Below are 14534 nucleotides of genomic sequence, written 5' to 3' on the forward strand. Positions count from 1 at the left end.
AATAAATAGGCCAAAAATCACGAGACCGGAAGCCGGAAACCGTTCGGAGAAATAAAGATCGGCACTATTTCTCCGAACGTTCGGAGAAATAGTCACTTCGTTTCTTTTATCTATTGAACAACTCATTTGAACTCACTGTTATAATCAAGTTGCATGCACATACACAGAGCTGTTTAACTCTTTATGTAAGAGGAGGGGTAAACCCACTGCGCCGGGTCCTTTTTTTGGTACTAAATCGAAAAATGATGAAAGCGTCACTAAATTCTTAATAGGTAATTAAATCGAAACTAGCGAACCTATCAGGATAGTAGTTAAGTAGTAGGCCTACTTCATCTAATGAATGAACTTCTGGTAAAAGAAACCTGTTTTCGGCAATTGCCGAAAAGTAATTTGATGTCGAAGTCGTCATAAAAGGAATGTGCCCGAGCTGTTGTCTGAGGCTCACCAGCACAGCAGTTCCGACCGCGAGCCGATGGTGGCGGCTTGCCGGAGATAAAGAGTTAATGAAAGAACCGTTTCAATTTTTTTTAAAGACTCAAACTCAACTTTTGTTCCTTACTAACCTAAATTAATTATATTTAAATCATGTATCAGATCTTAGCCTATCTGCTTTATAAAAAAAAAGCAGTAACATTTACAGTAGGCCACTAGATCTCCATCTGAATGAGTGGGTGGTTGGCGGGTGCTCTTGTGTGGTTTGCTACTTCTTTCCTATGAAACATCTATCGTCCTTATCTCCCCTTCTTCTTTTTTTTATGTTTGTTACTCTCTTGTAACACCTCTAATCTTCTGGCGCTCATATGACCTTATATTATGCAGTTGCGAGCACAGTAAAACCTCTACTGAAACAAAAAAAAACATCTGAAGGATTCATTCATTGTCACGGTGAGCTAAAACTTTACTACATATCAGATCAGTGATCAAAACCAAAAGGTGTTACATTTCCTCTATCTTTATCGTTCCCCCTTCACGAAGACTTTGTGAGGGGTCAGTGACAGATTAATTTTTGAAAATGTTTATTTATAAAGAGTTATCATCTGTTTTACTTTGCCTTCTAATAATAATATATATTATATATCCTATATATATATATATTATCATCTTTGCCTTTCTCACCCTGCACAAGGGTAGGCCACGAACAAACACTTTCCACCTTTCTCTATCCTGGGCTAGCCACTTGTTGTTATTCCATGTATTCCTACATTTCTATAGAGGCCTATATCTATTTCTGTGATTCTTCTCCATGTTCCACATGGTCTTCCCCTTGGTCTTTTTCCCTCTACGGATTCCAATCCAATGCTTTCTTTGTTATGCAGCTGCCTGACTTCCTGAGAGTATGTCCAATCCATCTCCTTCTTCCTACCTCATCTCTGACTGGAATCTGTCTTGTTTTCCTTGACACTTCCTGGTTGGTGACCTTGTCTGTATATTTGATCCTCTGTAACTTTCTTAGACATTGTTCAAGAAAACCTGTATCCTCTTATAATGCAAGTCTGAAATGCGTTCCCTGTCTCACATCCATACAACAGGACTGATTTCACATTTGAATTGAAAATCCTCAGCTTTGTTCGAAGTGAGATAACCCTGGTCTTCCAAATCGTATTCAAAGATATTTCAGCTCCTGTTCCTCCCTCTTCGTCAATTATATTCCCACAATATAGCAGAAGGATTCAATGTTTTCCGGTGCATTTCCTTTTTATTGTGACCTGCTCCTTTCACTGTTCATCTTTCCTTAGGACCTTTGACTTTCCGGGATGGATCCTCAATCCAACAGACTCTGATAGGCTGTTTAAAACTGAAGTCTTTGCTTGCATCTGTTCCTGGGTGTGTGACAGAAGTGCCAAATCGTCTGCAAAATCCAGATTGTCCAACTGTGTCCATGGAGTCCACTGTGTACCATTTCTGTGTCCTCTTGTGGTTTCCTTGACCAGCCAATCAATTGTTTTTGTTTGTTGTTTGTTTTTGTAAAATGTTTTACGGCGCTCGCAACAGCATAAGGTCATATGAGCGCGCGGGACACACCTAATATTTTCAGTTGGTAGGAAATTTTGAATTTTTGCTCGGGTGGCGGCCGAAGCCTACTCTTATCGATTTTAGACCACCAAGGGACTTTAACGTGCGCAACTTGCACATGGGCCCTCCGAGATTTTTCACCCTTGTCCGAGAAGGCTAGGTGTAGATCTTTCCTACCAGAAGATCAGGGGTGTGGCAGAAAGACAGCAGTAAGGAGGAGCCAAGGAGTAACAGTAGAAAGGCTGCAGAAAGAGTCAGGAGCCCAGAGGAGGGGGCAAAAGAGGTGAGGGGGTGGGGGGCAGAAAGTGGAAATGAAAGCAGACAACAGAACATTGCTAGAGAGCAGGAAAGGAGGTGAAAGGAGACAATTTTAGAGAAGACAATTTTTTGGTCGCTACCCGGATTCGAACCCGCGACCTTTTGAATGAGAGGCCAACACCTTAACCTCTAGGCTACGAGAGCCCCCAGCCAATCAATGGTCAATATGAAGAGGAAAGGGGATAGTAAACATCCCTGTCTCACACTCGTCTTAATGTGAAAGCTGTAGGTCCATGAGATGGCCATCATGTATACCCCTGCAACTTGTCCCTTCGTATTATGCTTTTGATGAAGTTCACCAACTTCTATGGGATCCCAGGATGTCTCAGTATCTTCCATAGTGTTGCTCAGTCTATACTGTCGAAGGCCTTATCATAGTCAAGGAAGTTGACGATCAGCTGGGAGTTTCACTCCAAGGACTGTTCCACAATGATTCTCAACGTGGCGATCTGGTCAGTGGTTGATCGATTTTTCTGAAAACCAGCCTGTTCATCCAGTAGTCTTGAATCTGTTGCAATCTTGATTCTCTCCAGAATTATTCTGTTGAAGACCTTACCTAGAATTAAGAGAAGAGTGATCTCTCTGTAGTTACTACAGTTGATGAGATCCCCTTCTCAAGGAAACTTCCTTTATATTATATATATATATATATATATATATATATATAAACCCCCAGCAACTTATAGTAAATCGATGATATGCTAATAGCTTTTCTATGAAGCTTTCAAGGCACTAAAATCAATCTGATCACTTTTTTATTCTAGATTTATGTCTACTTTCACATTTTTCACCACTTTTAATTTGTTTGAACAAACACAAGAAATTACCCTTGCACAACTGGGTTTTTTTTGTTGCTTCTTTTTCTTCTCATCACCTAACTTATTTTGTCGCAGTTCGTCTTAATATTTAACAACTTTAATTTTTTTTTGTGTGCTAAGAATAGAGGGAGTTTATTTTTCATATCGTAGGGGATATTTTTTTTCTCTTGGAAAGTCCGGAAACATAGATTAGAGCTTCGTTGTGCAATCACACAGTCCCTATGTTTATGTGGGAAGGCTGGATGAAATGACTTATGGTATTTTCTTTTAAGTTTTGCATCAAGAATCTTTCTTTCCATTACCTTCTTTCTAATTCCCTGTGTTTTGTGATCAGCAGTTAAACAATTGTTTGCAAAGGAGTTTCGTTTGAAAGATATAACTACAATGGAGATCGCTTATACCGAAATCGGTGAGACTGGTGGGTTTTCAGTTGAGTGTTATATTTTTGGTTTAAAGCGACTGTCCAAATAGGGTGCACATATTAAAGGGAAGTAATTCATCCCCAAAATCCCTCATCCGTGTTAAAGGTGTGAGAGAAGATACTTTTATTCTATCTTTGACAGTAATAATCTTTGTATTTGAGGGTCTGCTTGTCTGTCTTACTCCTCATTGTATAAAAGTTTTTCAAAAACTTGTTACAGTAGTAGTAGCAAATGTTAGTTCTTTTATATATTCTCATAAAAAATTGTTTCTACTTTTATCAGGTTATTGACAGCAGTACCTTATTATACATGTTTAAGTTATGGTATTAATTATTTTCAGATGTTTTCTCTCTTGAAGTTTAAAGTCAATTGACTATTTTCAGTGAAAAGATGGAAATGGTTGCTTTCAAGGACTAGGAACCTACCAAGCCTTAGAGAATGGGGTCACCAACTGATCAGTTTTCAGAATGGCTTGATCAAGTCACAGCGGTGTACAGCACACTGAGAGACTCAGAAAGAAACTGTGTTCTTGAGACTCTTATTTCATCATCTGGGGTGTGTACCTCTTTGTCTTATTTCTATAGAGAGCTTAAAGAAAAACCTCAGCAACCCCCCCCCCCCCCCCCCCCCCCATATTTCAGCAAAAGAGTTGTTCTTCATGCTGGGTAAAAAACTTTTAAATCCAAGTCTGTTTTATGAGGCTTGGGAAGTGGGAATTTCTTTGTCTCTGATTGAAATGTTCACCTGATCACTTAGTTCAAAAGGTAATAGCCGGGAATCATTTGTACGAGTGTAAAAAAAATTTAAGACAACACTTTGCTTACCTGCCGACTTTATGTTCTTAGTGTCTTGTGTTTCTTTTAGGGGCATAAAATCAACACTTTGTAAATAGTTATACCATATTGATTTTTATGAAAAGCTGCTATCAATGGAGGAATTTATAGGCATTTTTATTAAGTTAGTTTCCTTTTAAGTTTGTGTGCACTTTTACTGTAATCTGCCAGTTGTTAAAAAAATGTGATAACTTCTTTCAGGTAATTCTTGTTTATTTTATTTGGTCTCTCAAAATATTTCTCTTGTTGTTACTAATAAAAAAAAACACTTTTTGTTTTCTTTGCTACAGCCTCAGCAAATGTTCATGCTAAGCAGGAAACTTCCAGATGTCCTGTTTAGAGATTTTGTGAGCTGTCTGCCCCCAGAAGTGGTTACCATTATTTTGCGATATCTGGATGGAGAACAACTTCTCTTATGTTGTCTGGTAATTCTTAATTGTTTTGTTTTTTTAAAGTAAAAGGTATATTATCATCAGCCTTCTCAATGAGCTTCTCATTGCCTATTGTTGATTTTTCTGTTTGCATGTTTCAAGATTTATTTTGGTAATTGTCTGCTTTTATTATCTAGTATGGATTTTGTTTAAAAAACTACTCTGCACAAATCTATTTTATTTCTACTAGATCATGTGGTTCTGGTTAGGAAGGCAAAAGCCCACTCGCTGCTTAATGAATAACAAAAAGCAGTGATGTGCGAACATATCTGCTCGTTGAGAGACTTTTTTATTTGATGCCTGAACAGTAAAAGTTTTCTGTCTTCAGTTTTTTGTATATATTTTGTGTTTTCTTTTCTTGTTTTCGATTTTTTGTTACTATTTTCAGCTTACTTTTATTTTTGTTTGCAGGTCAGCAAATCTTGGAATGAACGGATTAGTAACTTGATGCCTGTGTGGGACCGAGTGGCTAAAAATTGTGGCGTGCGTGTTCCCATTATTGACAGTGTTTTGGGAGAGCAAAACCCTGATGGTGTTGAAGAACTCCCCCGTTTGACTGCACCTGTATGCAAAGCTTTGTTCTGTCATGCCAAACAGATTCTGAAGGGATTCAACGAAGGGTCTACCATTTGTATTGAAGAAGAGTTCATTGACAAAGGAGCATGGCGGGTCACGTCCGTCAGATATCACAGAGGAAATGTTGTGACTGGTTTGTTTCATTTTCATTTTTTAAAAGTGCTCTCTTAAGGGATTGATATTGTGTCATATCCATCAGGTTGTGCAAAAATGTGGGGATGGAAGAGAGATGGGGTACATTTTCGTGTTAATAATTTGTTTTGATAACAACACTTTAGAGAGATAAAATTATAAATTATACGCATTTATGTGTTTAGTCCTCTTACTTTTGACTGATGATGGTAGTGTTCCAGGAAATTAAATATCTTTTAAAAAATATGGCTTGTTTATCGCTTCTAACTCACTCACTTCCTCACCGCAACTGTTGCGCACACCCGCAACTGTTGCGGGTAAAGTAGCTCCGACGTTGTGATACCACACCCGCAACCCTCGCAGTTTGCACTTTGGAATTTTTTTCTCACGTTAAAACCGCACCGTTTGCAGGACTGGTTCATCTTTTTCGTAGCTCATTCAATTATCTTTCGTTAGAAAGAAACAAAACCAAAATCAGACAAGCACAAGTTGAGTTATTGACTTTTACGACAACCACCCGTAGAACTGAATTTACCATTACGTTTCCCACAATGGCAGATCGCTTACATTGACAGTTTTCGAACATTTGACAACAAAAGTGACTCAGAGACCGATGAATTGGTGGAAGATTGTTATGACGAACTGGGTGGGGAAATTTGCAAAGAAGAGTAAGGTGTAGTAGGGCCTCCAAAACCTAGATCTAGGGTTGCAGTAGTGGGGAAGGGCGTGAGTAAGAAAGGCAAAGGGATAGCAGTTTTTGACCAATTTTTGAAAACTTGTAAAAAGAAAAGTAACAATAAAACAAAGCTGTAATTTCGTCAGGGCAATTTTTATTTTTGTTCCAAAACAATGTTCCAATTTTCAAGTCTCTATATTAATTAGCAAAAGCACTATGATTTTTAAAAATTACCCTTTAAATGGCTGGTACACAGGGAATAGCGACCCCAAAAATGGGAGGTAGTGAGTGAGTTAAAGTATAGTGGAAACCATATATAACAGGCCCGGTAATAACAGGGATCCGGTAATAACAAGGATTTTTAAAATCCCAGTTTTTTCATACTCTTTGTCTCTATTAAAAGTTATCGGCAATAACAGAGCCTCATCGGAGCCCAATCGGTTATAAGAGGGACAAAGGCTCGTTAACAATGCGTAAAAAGTAAGGGAGAGAGAGAGAGAGAGTAACCCAGTGGTGGAGCAAGCCCACGCAAGCCACACCACTGCAACCACACGCAGCGGGTGAAGTGAGAGAGGGCTGCGGTGTGCTGCAGACTTTGATCTAGCCTGAGTGTGTGCTTCTCGATCTAGCCCTATGACTTGCTACACAGACGCGTAATGTGTCAAACGCAGGCCATGGGAAACTACCCATAGATAAATACAGCTGGATTAGTTCACAAATTCTTACTTCCCTTGCTTTTCAGGGATCTGATATAACAGGACTTTTTCTCTTGTCCCTCCATTCCTGATATATCACTGTACATCTAGTGTAGTCCAGAGGCTGATTTATTTTTTTATCAGGCCTTAGTCTCTGGTCAAGTGACAACCTCTTGATGCTTTAACTTGAAAGGGTTACCAGTAAATGTTGTTCCCTTGGGCCTTTACCATGCAAGGTCACACTTGTCAAATTTCATCTGGTCTGTCATATAGCACAGGTATGCTTTTAAAGAAAAACCCCCAACTTTTTAACACTTTGCCATCATATTTGGGGGAAAATCCAAAGAAACTGGGTAGTAAACATCGCCAATCGGCGATATAAGGCGGCAAAGTATCTTTATGGTGCAAGTTTGCTTACTGTGTTTTTCAAATACTGATTTTCCAGATGTTCCATTTACTTTATACATGTATTGGTAATGGGTTTTGAAATATGTTCATGTCCTTAACATAAGGTCACCTCGTGTAAATTTTTTCCCTTGTCATATATGTCTGACCTCATATTGCAAGAAGTTATAATATCTTATCAATTTTGCCCAGCCTGGAAGTTTTTTTGTGTCTTTTTCAAACTCACTAATCTCAAATCTGGTTTGAAAATTAAAAGTTTTTTTTAAGATGTGCTGATGAAAGAGAACACACAATGCCTCTGAACTTATCCATTGCTCAAGCGTCTCCCTAAAGCGTATTAGGACAAAACTCAAAGTTGCACTGATAAGCTACAATTTTGGTTGTCTTCTTTCAGTTGATTCAAATAAGATAAGATAAGATACATCTTTATTGTCCAGATCCTGGCACATTGGTTTGGTGTTTGATAAATCTGAATTATGTCAGTTATTTTAGACAAAAACAAACCAGTCTTTGTAAATGAACTGTATGGAAAGTAACGTTGAGCTGTCTTCACTCTCTCTGCCAGGTTGTGATGACCACACAGTGCAAGTGTGGTCAGTACCGGAGGGGCGTGTCCTGAGCACCGTGTCCACTCACTCTGTATGTTGCCTCACCATCACTGACAACCATCTGTACACTGCCTCGTTCAACGCCAATGCTGAGTGCTGGGATCTGACTACGGGGTTCCATTCCAGAACCTTCTGTGGTCATACATCAGCAGTTCTCGCCATTGATGTCACTGATGATGAACATTTTCTTCTCACGGGCTCTGTTGATAAAACGGCTAAACTTTGGGACCTCACCAAATCAGACACTGAACAGCTAATAGTAACTTTTGATGATGCCCATGATGACTGGGTTTTTCAGGTAAAACATGTCTTTGCTTTAGATTCGCAGTTGATTGGCATGTTTAAGCTTTTCTATATTGTGACTTTTGAATAAATTGACAACATTGCTAAACAGACAGCACCGCACTATTGGAGAAAGGCATGGAGGAACTTAAAATGGGAAGATGTCAAATTCATAAAAACGTAAATGCATATAAATAATACACTGTATCACAAACAAAGACAATTCACACATTGTTGCTGGTGTTCTGCCCTCAACCCCTTTCTCAAAACCCCACACCACATCCCCCCCCCCCCCCCCCCCACACACACTCACAGTACAGTCTTCACCATTCTAATCATTCCTTTAATTAAAAAGTGTTTTGTTTATGTAATCAACTTTTGAAATTGCATGAGGCTTACACCAAATTGTTGTATTTAAAAGTCACAACAAATATATACAATGGACCTGTAATTCCTTGAAAAAAAAAGTATCATATTTTATAATGATACATAGGGTCAGCAATAAGACACATATGCTTTGGGGATTCTGGTCTGCTTAAATTATCTGTTCAGCTGGGAACCAATAGTGAACACATTTTTAAAAAGTGAAATAGGAAAATAATTCAGGAGTATTTTATAACAATGATATATATGTGAGGCAGCGTGGTGGAATCAGGCTCTCCTCAAAATAATCAAAGTGAAGAAACTTGCATTTTTCCACAGGTTTGTGAATTTTTTTCAGTTTTTTGGCTCAACACCTTTCATGCCCATTAAAGAACTCATTTCCGTATGGATTTTTCTGAAAAATGTTGTTATAATGCACAAAAATTGTAAATTTTCAGTCATCACAGACTCTTAAGCTAAGGGAATAACTAATCTTTGGCGGCCATTTTCTCACTAATTTTATCTCTGAAAACAAGTGACCCCCACCTCATTCATTCGCAAATATCTCGACTTGTATTCAAGATAAATGGATTTTTTTTCATCCAAATAAATAAGTGAACAAGCTTGAAGATGATACCAATAACTCTACATGCCCCAAAATTGACGAGAGCCTGATTCCACCACGCTGCCTCACATATATTATTGATTTATTTTATTGAAGTGCCTTTTTATTTCACCGTATAAGCAGATTTATTCATGTCTCCTTTTACGTCTATTTGCTTCGGGGGGGGGTTTTGCTATTGCCCTGTCAGGATTATTTTTCAGATTATCTGCAGTTGTTGTATCTGTAAGCACTTCAAATAGACAACATATTTCAGTTTTGCTTTCATCTTTAGAAGCCACATTTTTCAGTTTCTATTTTCATTTGTTAGTCAGTTAACTTTAGCAGTACTGTGTACAAAGTGTCAGCTGTTGAAATTAGATAAAGTTTCACTAAAATGCATTCAGTATTAACTTAAAATTCTTTGATGATGTCAGCTGTCCCATTTTCCAATACGCTGATTATGTTAACTTAATGTTTTCTTTTTCCACTCTCAGGTGAAGTTTCTTCCAAAAGAAAGTGATGACCTGCAGTTTATAACCTGTGACTCCAATGTGTGCTGTCTGTGGCGCACAAATGCGGATGGTCGAGTTTTGTCGTCCAATCATGTGACAGCGGACAACACAGCCAAGTTTACCTCCTTTTATCACATGCTGGAAAACCCACGCCATGTATATGCCTGCCAGTGGACAGAGGCTAATAAGTCATCGGCATTGTGTGAATATGAAGTGGTCCCAAAAGTGACAAAAATACAAAAAGTGATGTCTTTCATGATAAATCTGGACAATATTAAAGCATTTCTTCTGGGAGCAGGTTCTAGATTTGCTGTCATCATGTGTTCTATATCCAGAAAGGATTTCCATATTCTTGACATTCCAAAGCAAACTGTGGTAGCTACGATTGCAACTCCAGATTTTTATGTGTAAGTTTACAGATTATATTTAGGCATTTTTCTGTTGTTTGCAATTGGGTATCATGCTGGTTTCATGTCAAGGCAGGTAGATTGAGATACTCATTGTTATTTCTTGATGTGTACTTTCAATGGTAGCGTGGAGTCCACTTAAACTGAACATGGTCAATCCGAAAACAAGGGTAAACCTAAAAAAAATAAAGTCCCTGATTCTTTTTCTTCTATTTGAGCTACCACTTTAAACTGAAAACTGAGCCGAACCAAAGAAAATCTGATGATCTCACGAACTTCAGTTTTAGCAGACTCCACTGTATTTCACAGGCTTTTCTCATGTTAAAATGTTTTGAAGGGGAATGTGATCATGCCCTCGAGAAAAACAGTTAAGTAGCTACAGTCAAGCAAAGATAACTTAAATGCGCAAAATTCAAATTCACGGATAGATTTAGAAGTAATCCCCTACCGAATTGCTCTTTTTTTTGTATTGGCAGCAATGCTTTCTCAAAGTCAAACACCCACAGGGATGTGTCAAACAGTTCATCTAAAAAAGCCTGATCAATTTTTTTCCCCCATACTTACTTACTTACTTACTCTCTCCCTATACCGTCAGGTACATAAGGCGGATTTTCCCCCATATTTGTCTCAAATTCAAGTTAGAAAACAATCACACCCATCATCATTTGGAGTATCAGGTTACATGAGCCCACCAGGCTTGCTCCTGCACTGCATGATACTCACACTGTGGGTACTGGGTCACATCATTGCACATTACTTGTAGCATGTATAAGGCTTCCTTAAATCTAGTCAAGTGAGGTTGGGTTCTGGGTGGTGGGATGTGATCGAAGAATGTAATGTGCTGTTGTATGGTGTGTAAATTATGTTTGTGTTTGTGTGAATGTGCATTTGTGCTTGTTTGAAAATGAAGGTATGGATCTGGAAATGATTACACAAAAGTGTTGGTTACATCATCAAAATCGTGATCTAATATAAAAGCAATTTTTTAATATCATGAGGCTCATCAGCAACATTCTTCCTTTTTCTTACTTTGATACCGAGGAAGGCGCATAGTCTGTTCTTCCTTCTTTTGTTTTATCGATATCGGGTACTTTTCATAATGACAGTCCTATTTTTTTCAAGTAATATACCGCCACAGTTACTTCACTTGATTTACTTCAATATTTCTCAAATTTTTCATTATCTCAGTTTGCTGGAGTTAAAGACATGTCGAACATTTTGGTCAACCTTTAACGTATTTGAGATATCCATGCTTGACTGTGTATCAGTTTCCTCAAACTGACTTTTTCTACACCATTTCCATAACAACTCCAAGATGATGATTTGTTCACCATTTGATAACAATTATTTGCAGATACATAAGAATCTATTGCTTTGTCAGTCAGAACTCAGGAAGAGATCCTGTTTCAGTTTAGGTCATATTACTACACACCTGTTGTCTCTGTCAAACCCCATGTCCACTGTATAGATAAGTGTGTATAAACCATATTTATACGGTAGCGATCTGTAGGCTTTAGATAAATAATTTGGGGGGGGGGGGGGGGGAGGGCTGAAAGCATAAGTGGATGGTTGGTGGGTGCTCTTGTGTGATTTGCCCCTTCTTTAGTATCAAACATCAATTGCCCTTATCTCACCTCCTTTTTTGTGTTTTTCACTCTCTTGTAACATTTCTAATCTTCGGCATTTATATTATTACCTAATTGTGTTGCAAGTGCATTTAAACGCTTACTAAAACAAATGAAAGCAAAAAAATTATAGATACATTCAAATAGAATTGATTTATGAAGATTATTTGGTTCGCGCAATCCTGATGGAACGCTTAGTTAAGGTTCCCAATGTGACGATAATGTTGTAATGGTGTCATATTTAAATTTATCCTTACCTAATAGCTGTCATTTAAAATTTCACAATGGTAAAGGATGGTTTGTTTTTTTTAATTTCTTGACTATCGCTTGCTCCCAACTAATTCTATTTTCTGATTTCTTTATATCTCTCCCTGGCAGTTTGACGCGGAACGGCTCCACTGTCACGTTGTGTGACACCAGCTGGCTTAATGGCTTCCAGTTTTCCAAGATGAAGGCAGACACTCCAGTGTTTGCAGCAGGTATTGCACTCAACAAAGTGATGCTTGGAACTTGGGCTAAGTTTGTCTCTAAATTTTACTTATGTTGAATTATTACCTTTTAGTTTTGGCTCAAGTTAAGTTTGAGGGGTTTCTTTTATTGTACACTCTTCTCTTTTTGGTTAAGGGTATAAAAAGTGGGTGAGATGTGGTGCTATAAGGTAATGTAGAGTATTGGGACATACACCAGGCTTTTGAATCCAAAATGTCAAAGCAGAAAAGAGTTTTTTTATCTCTACAAAAGAACTACGGGTCGATTGGTATAGCTCGAGTGCCTTAAAAAATCTCTACCGCCCTCTTACAAGTAACCTCAAATCCATCGAATTTGTACAGCCCCAACTTAGAAGAAGTTAGATCATATCCAGGGCTTAAAAACAGCAAGGTCAGATAACAAAGTTCATTTTAAAATAAAGCATTTATTTGAATGTCTGTACAAAAACATTAGGTTGTACGTGGTGATGGACCTGACTGATAATGCTCCAGAATGCTTGCATAATATGATTTTTCTTTTATCTTGTCTATTTTGCCTCTTTTTTTTTTAACTTCTTCAATCAGACTCACTTTGACTTTAGATTCAAAGGGGGAGTCAACTAATTGTGCATAATGTCATGACAAACCGGTGAAACAAGACTAAAGCGGAAACTACTACTTAGTAACACGTATTTGCTGTCTTAAGCAATGTTTGGAACATATTTGTCTTTTCTAATTTTCTTAAAATGTTTAGTGTCTACCTAGAGCCATGAACTTTGGGTTTCATTTAGTCTTTGGGCACCATAGTGAGACAGTTGATGAAACTGATTCTAAAATTAGAATGAACAGATTTGTTTGTTTAGGCAAAGCAAGTGTTTTACAAAACCTAGAAGTGGTAGAGATCAGATCTTCTTTCCTTTAACACCCCCTCTGATTGCACAGTTGATGCCTCATATTTGGCATAGGTTTTGTGTGGGATGAATACACCTGTTAAGTCAGAAGTCGCACAAGAGACCATAAAAGCCGAAGTATACTTCAGTGAGGGCTTCTTTTAAGACAAGCTGTAGTAATATTGGTTGCTTGTTTTTAGCGTTACTACTGTTACTTGACAAAAGGTGTATTGTTGGTGTTTGTGAACAAAAACACTCTGGAGTTCCTTCTCCTTTATTTGAGTTATGTTTAATCATGTGCTGCTGGATGCGACGTTTACCATGTTGTGTTTTTGATAGCCTTCAGTTGAAGCGCAAAAGCTTGATAAGCTTTTATGCTGCTTGATCAGTATTAACAACATTACTTTTTCGCAAAGTCCTGCTGATGAAAGTAAATTCACATCTTTATTTATAAACAAAGATTAAGAGAGAACAGTATATGTCGTGGGATTATGAGGACATTGCACAAAACTAATTTGGTTTTGCTTTGAATACGGTACCTTTAACAGTGTATGATACATTCATGTATTCTGTTTAGAAGTTCAGGATAAGCTGTTGATTTGTCCTTTTTGTTCCTCTGAAAGATGTCAGCAGGGTGTCTCTGAGAAGAGAATGTCGCGTCGAATTCGAATCTAGTTTTGTTTTCATTTTCTTCCAATACTCACTTGACCAATTAGCAGAAACTTTATGTCAACATCGTCCACCATTAGAGACTTCCTATCAAGTGAGGGAAAACAGTATGCCATGGACTATTTGTGACTTCAGTATGAAATCTAAACTTGAAGCTTTGTTTTACCGTCACTCATGCACTACTGCTTCAGTATTGTGTGAATCCGAGAGGGATTTATGATTTAACTGTGTGATGTTGTTACGTGTATCAGTATCATTTAATGATATGTGAGGTATCATGGTGGAATCAGGTACTTGTCAAAATAATGAATTTTTAAAGAAACTGGCATTTTTCTGGCTGTTGGGCAATTTTTACCTAAATTTTGTTTTTTGGCTTAGCACCTTTTTTGTCCGTTTAAAAACACATTTTTTTGGTTGATTTTACTGAAAAATGTCAATTATAAAAGTGCAAAAAATGTAAATTTGCTGTTTTCAAGGACTCTCAAGCTTTGGAAGTCACCAAACTTTGGCAGTCATTTTCTCGCTTGTTTTACCTCCGAAACCAGGCAACCCCCACTTCCTTCAATCACAAGTATGTTGACTTCTATTCATGATACATGAGTACTTTATTCACCAAAAGCAAGACAAATGAACTGGCTTTAAGATGATACCAACAACTCCACATGCCCAAAATTTAACGAGCGCCTGATTCCACTGTGTCATGATACATATGGTCTATGCATGACGCTCCAAGTGATGTTTCTATTATGCAAAATCAGTAAAACATGTACGTGTAATGTGAATGATTA

General features: G+C 37.8%; 1 protein-coding gene across 3 annotated transcripts in view; it reads left to right on the plus strand.

Annotated features, from left to right (window-relative positions):
• The window catches only part of LOC106011320 (F-box/WD repeat-containing protein 2), a 16144-nt gene extending 2055 nt beyond the window's left edge, over positions 1-14089 (plus strand). The window contains exons 2-7 of one of the 3 annotated variants that reach the window (XM_013080500.2): positions 3955-4126; positions 4695-4829; positions 5247-5544; positions 7885-8225; positions 9671-10095; positions 12099-14089. In XM_013080500.2, coding sequence (XP_012935954.1) covers positions 4010-4126; positions 4695-4829; positions 5247-5544; positions 7885-8225; positions 9671-10095; positions 12099-12267 — 1485 coding nt within the window. In that variant the 5' untranslated portion in view covers positions 3955-4009 and the 3' untranslated portion in view covers positions 12268-14089. The remainder of the gene's footprint in view (positions 1-3954; positions 4127-4694; positions 4830-5246; positions 5545-7884; positions 8226-9670; positions 10096-12098) is intronic. The other 2 variants (XM_035968835.1, XM_035968836.1) reach the window with 2 other exon arrangements.
• The last annotated feature ends 445 nt before the right edge of the window (positions 14090-14534 follow it).

The sequence above is a fragment of the Aplysia californica genome, unplaced genomic scaffold (genome assembly GCF_000002075.1).
Source record: "Aplysia californica isolate F4 #8 unplaced genomic scaffold, AplCal3.0 scaffold00089, whole genome shotgun sequence".
Classification (NCBI taxonomy): domain Eukaryota; kingdom Metazoa; phylum Mollusca; class Gastropoda; order Aplysiida; family Aplysiidae; genus Aplysia; species Aplysia californica.